Source organism: Neopelma chrysocephalum, unplaced genomic scaffold (assembly GCF_003984885.1).
Source record: "Neopelma chrysocephalum unplaced genomic scaffold, ASM398488v2 Primary Assembly neopelma1_219, whole genome shotgun sequence".
NCBI lineage: Eukaryota > Metazoa > Chordata > Aves > Passeriformes > Pipridae > Neopelma > Neopelma chrysocephalum.
In genome coordinates this window covers 89,828-99,601 of record NW_020897881.1, presented here as the reverse complement: position 1 = coordinate 99,601, position 9,774 = coordinate 89,828, and the positions used below count along the sequence as shown (strand labels likewise).

Here is a 9,774-nt window from a genome sequence, read left to right as displayed (position 1 = left end):
GAACTGAAGGAGCTACAAGAAGGATGGAGAGAGACTATTTCCAAGGGATAGAGTGACAGGACAAAGGGGAATGGCTTCAAAGTGACAAAAAGCAGGGTTGGATGGGATATTGGGAAGGAATTCTTGGCTGGGAGGGTGGGGAGGCCCTGAGATAGAATTCCCAGAGAAGCTGTGGCTGCCCCTGGATCCCTGGAGCTTCTTCCCCCCCAAGGCACGAGGACTGAATTTCCCCTCCAAGAAGTGCAGCACAGAACCTTTCTGTCCTCCTTTCTGCTGCTATTCATAAATGTTTTATTGGTGGGGTTTTGTCCCACACAACTTCCAGGTTAATCTGCAGCTGGACAAAGCAGAACCTTTCCAACACCCCCAGGGGAGAAGCTGCTCCCCTGGGCTCTGGTTTTGCTCAAACTCTGTGTGTGTTCCCATCACGTTGCTGTAACAATGCAGGGTGTAAATTTTAAATGTTATTTCTGTATAATCCCAGGATCCCTGAGGTTGGAAAAGAGCTCCAAGGTCAAAGAGCCCCCCCTGTGCCCCATCCCCACCTTGTCCCCCAGCCCAGAGCACTGAGTGCCACGGCCAGGCCTTCCTGGGACACCTCCAGGGCTGGGCACTCCAAACCTCCCTGGGCAGCCCCTGCCAAGGCCTCACCACCCTTTCCAGCAGGAAATTCCTCCTCCTGGCCAACCTGAGCCTCCCCTGGCACAGCTGGAGGCCGTTCCCTCTCCTCCTGTCCCTTGTTCCCTGGGAGAAAAGGCTGCCTGGAGAAAAATAACCCTCTGAGTCTCCTTGGCTGTTTTATGTCTCCTGAGTAAAAGACTTTTAAAGTTTGGGCCAAAGAAAATGCAAGACTTGCTTAATGGGTTTAAAATTCCTCAACCTCCCCAACGAGCAGGAAATCAGGAAACATGAGCTCTCTTTGATGAGCAGTTTGTTGGTGGCCTTTGGTCCATGGCAAAGATGAGGAGCAAGTGAACGAATCCCACATTTCTGGGCACTCATTGGGCACTGGATCCTGTTTCTGATGTTACCTGAAGTCAGAGATGGGTCCTGTGTCAGCGCAGTGTGGACACTTCCAGGGATCCAGGGGCAGCCACAGCTTCTCTGGGAATTCTATCCCAGGGCCTCCCCACCCTCCCAGCCAGGAATTCCTTCCCAATATCCCATCTATCCCTGCCCTCTGGCAGTTGGAAGCCATTCCCTGTGTCCTGTCCCTCCAGCCCTTGTCCCCAGTCCCTCTCCAGCTCTCCTGGAGCCCCTTTAGGCCCTGGAAGGAACTCTCAGCTCTCCCTGGATCCTTCTCTTCTCCAGGTGAGCACTCCCAGCTCTCTCATGGCAGAGCTGTTCCAACCCTGGAATCAACTCAGTGTCCTTCTCCAGGCTCATTCCAGCAGTTCCTTGTCATTTTGGGGGGGTCACAAAGCCCGGGGTCCCCTCAGGCAGGTGCTGCAGGGGAGAAAACTGGGCAATTCCTGCTCAAGGGCTGAGCCGGGATCGGGATTGGGATCAGGATCGGGATCGCTGCCCCGGACACGGAGCCAAACTGCCCCTGGGGGGGGTTGAAACCCTGGGAGTTCCTGGAGGTGAGGAATTTGTTCCTGACCTTCTGATATTTGCCCAGATCTGGGTGCCCTGGGAGATCTCCCAGCACCTGGCCCTGGTTAATAGGGTGTAGAGGGGACGGGTGAGTGGGTGCCCGTGGGTGGGAGCAGCACCTTCCCCCCAGCTCGTGGAACAGGTTGGGAGGGAAAAACAGCAGCTGAGGCCACAAAGTGTGTTTGGAATTCGTATTTTATTGCTTTGTGCAAGTGAAAAAAGCAGGGGGGGGAAGAAAGAACTACGAGGTGATGTGAAAACCCACGGTGGGAGTCCAGATCTGCCCTCAAAGGGTGACACAGGAAAAACCACGTTGAGTCCTGGTGGTTCCTCTCTTATTTAAATAAATCAAAAGGCAGGGCTGGTGAAATTAAAATATGGGAATAAAGAAAGGCTGCCATGATATTGTCACAAATAACCACCTAAAATAAAGTGAGCAGCCAGGGCTTAGACCCAAAACACCTGAAAACACCCCGGGATGGAGGGAGAGTTGCTGGAGGAGCTCTTGGAGGAGCTTCGTGTTCAGAGGTTTTGATGTAATTACGGGTTTTAATTAATGAAAGGTCACTTTTGAGGCGAGTTTAAACAAAGTCTTTGCAGGGAGAAACCCACCCAGGGGGAGGGATGAGCAACAGAGTGCACAGGGAGATCCCAAAAGAGCTGAAAAACCAACATTTCCCCAGAGCTGGGATTTGTTTTATGTTCCTCCAGGGGGAAAAGTGCCCTGGGTAATGAAGCTGATGGAGATTTTCCAAGCTGAAAACATGGATCTTGCCCTCAGCTTAATGGTAGGAGCTGGATAAATAGCTTTAAAAGAAACCAAGGCTGCATTCTGAAGGGTTTGAAGCGTTCTGGGAGGACAAACTGGGCTGGAATGTGATTTAAATGGAAGTGCAGGGCTGCAGAAGTGCCTGGAAAAGGGATGTGCTGGGGCTGGCACTGCTGCCCATCCAAACCACCTGCCTTTGGAGCAGCTGCTCTGCACAACAGTCAAGCCTTTCCCACTCCTCCTTCCTCTCCAGGAGCTCAAAATGGGATGTGTGTCTGCAGAGCGGGAATAATAAAAATCATTCTTTTTAATAATTTTTTAAATTATTAAATTTAAATTGAATAATTAATTAAATAGTTAATTTAAATTAAATTTAAATTTAAGTCTCCTGCCCAGACTGTGGTTTCTTTGATCCCAAACAAACAAAAAAACCCAGGCTTCAATCTGGTAAAGTTGTTATTCTGAGTATTGCAGTGTCCAGGGGGGATGCTCCTCCTGTTTTTGGAGAGAGGTGGAAGCTGAGTTTGGCTGCCTGTGCCCCCTCAGCTCAGCAGACACAGCCCAGGAAGGAGGGAGAAGGAAGCCAAGGGCAGGAAAACCTTCCTGGCCTGGATTTTGGGTTGGATGTGACAAGGAGCTGCTCCTGGGAGCTCTGAGTGAAGCACAGGCATCACCTGTGTCCCTGGTTAAACACCAGAAACTTGGTGGAATTGCTCTTCCCAGGGTGGAAATTCCCTTATTTTAATTAACTAATATTTAATTAATTAAAATATAATTTAATTTAATTAATTAATAATTAATTGGGATTGAAAGCCTGGAAATGTCACACCCTTGGGCTGCTCAACCTTTGGACATGGATGTTGCCCCCAGGATCAACTCCCATCCATGAGGAGAATCAAAAATAACCAGCAAGCCCAGGCTGGGGAACGTGCTGTGAATTAGGATCATTGAGATTGGAAAAGCCCTCTAAGATCTCCAGGTCCAGCAGTGCCAAGCCCATCACTAACCCGTGTCCCCAAGGGCCACATCTACAACAGTTATTTAAAAATTCCCTCCAAATTTTGTTTTCCCACAGAAATAGTTGCCAGAAACAAAAAAAATGATTTTTTTCCTGAAATTTTACCCCAGAGAAGTGAATGATTCCGAAAGAAATAGGCAATCCACAGCATTGTGCAGGTCATGGGATTATTCTGGATAAAAAATACAAATGGAATATTTCAGCTGCTTTTCCTCGGAAGAAATTGGTCTCACTTGGAAATGATTGTCTAAGCAATGCTTGGAAACTGAAAAAAAACACCCTAAACTAATTAAAACCCTAAAAAAATTAAAAGCCTAGCTTGGGTCCAATTTGGTTCTAATTAAGTTCTAATTTCCCACTGGTAACAACAGCTTTTGCCTTTTTATGGAGTCATAAAACCACGGAACGGGTTTGGGTTGGGAGGGATTTGAAGGATCATCTCCTTCCACCCCCTGCCACGGACAGGGACACCTTCCACTATCCCAGGTGGCTCCAACCCGGCCTTGGATGCTTCCAGGGATGGAATTCCTTCCTAATATCCCACCTAACCCTGCCCTCCTTCAGCTCAGGGCTGTTTTTCGGGAGGTGAAGCTGCTGAGTCCGTGATGTTCCCTCTGTGTGTCCCCTCCTTGACCTCACAGAGATTCCAAGGAGCTTCTGCCTCCCCAGGCACCACAGACCCATCAGCTTCACCATCATTCCTGATTATTCATAGAATCACAGAATCACAGAATCACAGAATCAGCTGGGTTGGAAGGGACCTCTGAGATCATCAAGTCCAACCCTTGATCCAACCCCGCCGTGGTTCCCAGCCCATGGCACTGATGCCACATCCAGTCTGTCCTTAAACACCTCCAGGGACGGAGAATCCACCCCTTCCCTGGGCAGCCCATTCCAGTGGCTGATCACCCTCTCTGCAGAGAAATTCTTCCTAATCTCCAACCTAAACCTCCCCTGGCACAGCTGAAGACTGAACCCTCTTGTCTTGCTGAGAGTTGCCTGGGAAAAGAGACCAACCCCCCCCCGGCTCCCCCCTCCTGTCAGGGAGTTGCAGAGAGTGAGGAGGTCTCCCCTGAGCCTCCTCTTCTCCAGGCTGAGCCCCCCCAGCTCCCTCAGCCTCTCCTCACAGCACTTGTGCTCCAGTCCCTTCCCCAGCCTCGTTGCTCTCCTCTGGACCTGCTCCAGCCCCTCAATGTCCTTCCTGAGCTGAGGGCCCAGAACTGGACACAGCACTCCAGGGGTGGCCTCACCAGCGCTGAGTCCAGGGGAAGAATCACTTCCTTGGACCTGCTGCCACACTGTTCCTGATCCAGGCCAGGATCCATTGGCCTTCTTGGCCACCTGGGCACACTCTGGCTCCTGTTCAGCTTCCTGTCCATCCACACTCCCAGGTCCCTTCCTGCCTGGCTGCTCTCCAGCCCCTCTGTCCCAGCCTGGAGCTGCCGGGGGTTGTTGTGGCCAAAGTGCAGGACCCGGCACTTCAGCCTTCCCAAGAGGCTCAGCAGATGGGCAAGACCTTCCTGTGCTGGGGCAGGGGAAATGAACTCAACTCAAAGGAGAGATTATACGTCAGAATAACAATTTAAAATAAAATAATACAATAAATACGATTATACAGGCAAACAGTTGGTTTTAACCCACAAACCCCAAATGTATAACCCGGCACCCTGGGGCATGAACAGAGTGGGGTTCATTGGGCCCCCTGAGCCCAAAGTAAGAGGAGAGGGGAAAAAACCTGTTGGTGAGAGTGTTGGTGCAGTCTGGGCAAGAGTGGTGGTGCAGTCTGGTTGAGAGTGGTGGTCTCAGTCTTCCTCTGGATCCCACAAGTGGTTAAAAAAGTCCCAAGACTCCAAGATTATCTATCCTCAGGTTCAGGCAGGAATGCCCAGTACCTCCCTCAGGGCGGGGAGTTCCACAGTGGGTGTGAGGACAGGAGCACCCTCCTATCTCACAGTTCCACACTGGGTGTGAGGACAGGAGCACCCTCCTGTCTCTCAGGCCTCTGAACACCCAGTTTACGGCCTGAGGAGTCAGGGCTGCTCTGGGCAGAGGGTGTAAATGGTCTATTGAGAACAGTTTCTGGGAAATGGCATGGAAGGCTCTAGAATACACAGTTTTGGGTTACACCCATCCAGTGATGAACTGGTCCCAGCTGTTCTAACCAGGACACCTCCTTGACCTCACAGCCATTCCAAGGGGCCACCAGGAGCTTCTTGCCTCACAGACCCATCAGCTTCACCATCACTCATGATTATTCAGCCTTCCCAAGAGGCTCAGCAGATGGGCAAGACCCTCATGAAGCCCCGCTCCCGTCGTCCCTCCCTTCCGATCCCTAGGGACACTTCTCCTCGGGGATCTGCGCCGCCGGCCGCTCCAGGGCCAGCCGGTTCTCCAGGACGCAGCACAGTTTGTAGCTCTCCAGCACCTTGGCCTGGAGGAGCTCCCTGTCCTTCCTGCCCCACAGGTCCGAGGCGATGTAGGTGTCGAAGGGGTCGGGGGCTCCGGTGGGGCCGCGCGAGCGCAGGTTGGTCACCAGCACCCCCACGGTGAAGAAGCCGAAGAGCCCCAGCATGAGGAGCACGTAGAGGATCTCCAGGCTGCTGCCAACAGCCCTCACTGGGGTGGGGGCAGAGCTGTTGCCCCGCTCCAGGTAATCCTGGAGCAGCTTGGAGAGGAGCAGCTCCAGGGCCGTGGCGTTGGGCGGCGCCGGCATCTCTTCCCGATTCCTCCTCGCCGGGGGTTTGTCTGGAAAAGGGTAAAAATCAGGGAGATTGCAGGGAGGAACCCACCCAGGGGGAGGGATGAGCAAACCATGAGCAGAGTGCACGGGGAGATCCCAAAAGAGCAGAGAAACCAACATTTCCCCAAAGCTGAGCTTCGATTTACGTTCCAGAGGGTGTTATTGTATTACATGTTATATACATTATTTATTACATATTATAATGTATTTTATATATAAAAAAAATCATTACTATATAATATTATTAGAAAGCTGTTATTATTATAAAGTATATTATAATGTATTATATATATAAAATATATATGTTATTATATAATAATATTATTATAAAGTTGTTATTATTATTATTATAAAGTATATTATAATGTATTTTATATATAATATATATTATTATATAATATTATTATTATAAAGTTATTGTTATTATAATAATAAAGTATATTATAATGTATTTTTATATATAAAAATATATATTATTAGATAATAATATTATTATAAAGTTATTATTATTATAAAGTATATTATAACGTATTTTATATATAATATATATATTATTAGATAATAATATTATTATAAAGTTATTGTTATTATAATAATAAAGTATATTATAATGTATTTTTATATATAAAATATATATTATTATATAATAATATTATTATAAAGTTATCATTATAATAATAATAAAGTATATTATAATGTATTTTTATATATAAAATATATATTATTATATAATAATATTATTATAAAGTTATTATTATTATAACAAAGTATATTATAATGTATTATATACATTCCAGAGGGTGTTATTACATTACATACGTTATATACATTATGTATTACATAAAATACATTATATGTAACTCAGTTCATCAGAGGAATCCTGTCAGCACTGCATTCCCAGATCCTCAGCAGCCAGGGAACAGAAAATCATGGAATCAGGGAATGGTTTGGGTTGGAAGGGACATCAAAGATCATCCCACCCCTCCCATGGGAGGGACATCTTCCACCAGCCCAGGTTGCTCCAAGTCCTGTCCAGCCTGGCCTTGGACACTTCCAGGGATCCAGGGGCAGCCACAGCTTCTCTGGGAATTCTATCCCAGCACCTCTCCCCACCCTCACAGCCAACAATTCCTTCCCAATATCCCATCTAACCCTGCTTTTTGTCACTTTGAAGCCATTCCCCTTGTCTTGTCCCTCCATCCCTTGCAAATAGTCTCTCTCCATCCTTCCTGGAGCTCCTTCATGTCCTGCAAGGCCACAATCAGGTCACCCCAAAGCTTCTCTTCTCCAGGCTGAACAATCCCAGATTTTCCCAACCTCTCCAACTTCCCCAAGCCATGACTGACAACCTCACTCCAGCACCTCCCTGAAACGTGCCTGGAAAACTAAGACAACAATCTGGTTTTGCCCTCAACCCCCTGACTGAGGGATTGTTGTTCGAGGTGACTTCTGTGACAGGAATCTTGTCACCTGAGGGTCCTGTCAGTGCTTCCTGCAGCTTTAAATCTGGGGCAGCAGCACCTCAGCAAAACCCTCTGCTTGTTTTGGGGCTTTTTTTTCTGAAGCACTGCATGAGAATAATTTCTAATCCATCCTGGAAATGGACCCTGGGGCACAGAGCCAGGAGAAGGCCCGGGCAGGAGTTCTGTGTCTGGGAGGGGGTTTAATGGTGCAGGGATGTTTTCCAGGAACTCTGCAGAGGAAGGAGTTTGGCTTTTAATGACCCTGCAGCAATAAGAAGTGTCTGGAAGCTTCTTCGGGTTGTTTGTGCCAGGTTGTGGCATAAATGCTGTAAAAGGAGATGCTGAGACAGAGGAAGTGAGAGAGGATCTTACATCCCATCTTTTCCTTCCCAGGAAAAACAGCAACTTCTTGTTCTCAGGGAGAAGAGCAGCTGAAGGAAACCAAGATCAATGGAGTTGATCCCACACACTCCCATCAGGGAACTTCTAATGCCACTGCCTGGGCTGGTTTGTGCTCTGAACCCTTTTCTGTGCATTCCTGGGGGTTGGGTCTCCCTGAAAGTCAAACCCTCAGCTCAAGGTGATGAATTCTCATGGAATCACACAATGGTTTGGGTTGGAAGGGACCTTAAAGACCATCCCATTCCACCCCCTGCCACGGGCAGGGACACCTTCCACCAGCCCAGGTTGCTCCAAGCCCATCCAACCTGGCCTTGGACACTTCCAGGGATCCAGGCAGCCACAACTTCTCTGGGAATTGCATCCCACCACCCTCACAGGGAAGAATTCCTTCCCAATATCCCATCTATCCCTGCCCTCTGGCAGTGGGAAGCCATTCCCTCTGTCCTGTCCCTCCATCCCTTGTCCCCAGTCCCTCTCCAGCTCTCCTGGAGCCCCTTCAGGCCCTGGAAGGGGCTCTCAGGTCTCCCTGGATCCTTCTCTTCTCCAGGTGAACCCCCCCAGCTCTCCCAGCCTGGCTCCAGAGCAGAAGAATTCCGTGGATAAAGCCCCGTTCTCCTCCCCACAGAGCCCTGGGGGACACGAGTGGCACCAGCCCAGGTGACATCAACCTGCTCCCCTTTGCCACTGAGTGACTGAAGAGTTAAAATCCACCCCCATTTCCCAGCTGTTTGCATATCCCTTGGAAAGGGAAAGGAAGAGAAGGAGGAGTTTCAGCCTTTCTCTGAGGTTCCTCCTCCCGAGATGCTGCAAAATACAGAACTGCTGACAAATCACTGCAATAACTTCAAAATTAGGGAGAATTCCACTGGATTCTCAATATTTTCTCATCATAAAGGCAGGCAATGTTTTCTCATAGCAATTGTCAACAGCAGGGGATAATTATCAAATAATTATACAATTATTTGTTATCAATTATCAGCAATTATCAGATGTGCTGATGAATTGGCATTTTGAGGTTGGATGTCCTCACCCAGCTCATTCTATAATTTGAGAGGTTTCTGGGTTGTGATTATTCCCTAATCCAGGGTTCTCCTGGAAGCTGGTGGGACCTGAGGGGTCCCACCTCCATGTCCACATCAGGTGGCAAAAACAGGAGAGGGACACCAGGAAACCTCCTCCCAAAATCTCAATGAGCCCAAAGCCTTCACCCCCCACTGCAACTGTGCAGCTCCAGTGGAATCCACACTGAGACTGGTTTGGAGTGGGACTGCCCAGGGCTGGGAAGAGCCAGAGGTGTCAGGGAGCTGCTCCATGATGGGTTCCCATCTCACTGTCCCAAAAGTTTGGGTTTTGGGCCAGAACCAGAGGAGATTTGTGCTCTGACTCCTCTCCCCAGACAGCTGCTGAGGGGCTGTAAGTTGGGATTGTGCCCAGCCTAAAATCAGCATCCTGGTTTAGCCAGGGTGCATTCTGCTGAGCCAGGACCTCACCTGGGGTAGTGGCCCCCATCCCACCCCATCCCACCTCATCCTACCCCATCCCACCCCATCCCACCTCATCCCACCTCATCCCACCCCATCCCACCCCATCCCACCTCATCCCACCTCATCCCAACTCATCCCACCCCATTCTACCTCATCCCACCCCATCCCACCCCATCCCACCTCATTGCACTCCATCCCACCTCATCCCACCCCATCCCACTACATCCCACCTCATCCCACATCATCCCACCCCATCCCACCCCATCCCACTACATCCCACCTCATCCCACCTCATCCCACCC

The 9,774-nt window shown here is 49.2% G+C and overlaps 1 protein-coding gene across 1 annotated transcript; it reads right to left on the bottom strand.

The window, feature by feature from the left end:
• Positions 1–5,708: 5,708 nt before the first annotated feature.
• KCNE1 (potassium voltage-gated channel subfamily E regulatory subunit 1) lies at positions 5,709–6,096 on the bottom strand. The gene has a single exon (XM_027703280.1). The coding sequence runs from the start codon at positions 6,094–6,096 to the stop codon at positions 5,716–5,718; it is 381 nt and encodes a 126-aa protein (XP_027559081.1). The 3' UTR covers positions 5,709–5,715.
• Positions 6,097–9,774: the final 3,678 nt, after the last annotated feature.

Bases quoted from the DNA above. Each gene is read 5' to 3' on its own strand.
- KCNE1 (XM_027703280.1), bottom strand. From the start codon at position 6,096: ATGCCGGCGCCGCCCAACGCCACGGCCCTGGAGCTGCTCCTCTCCAAG.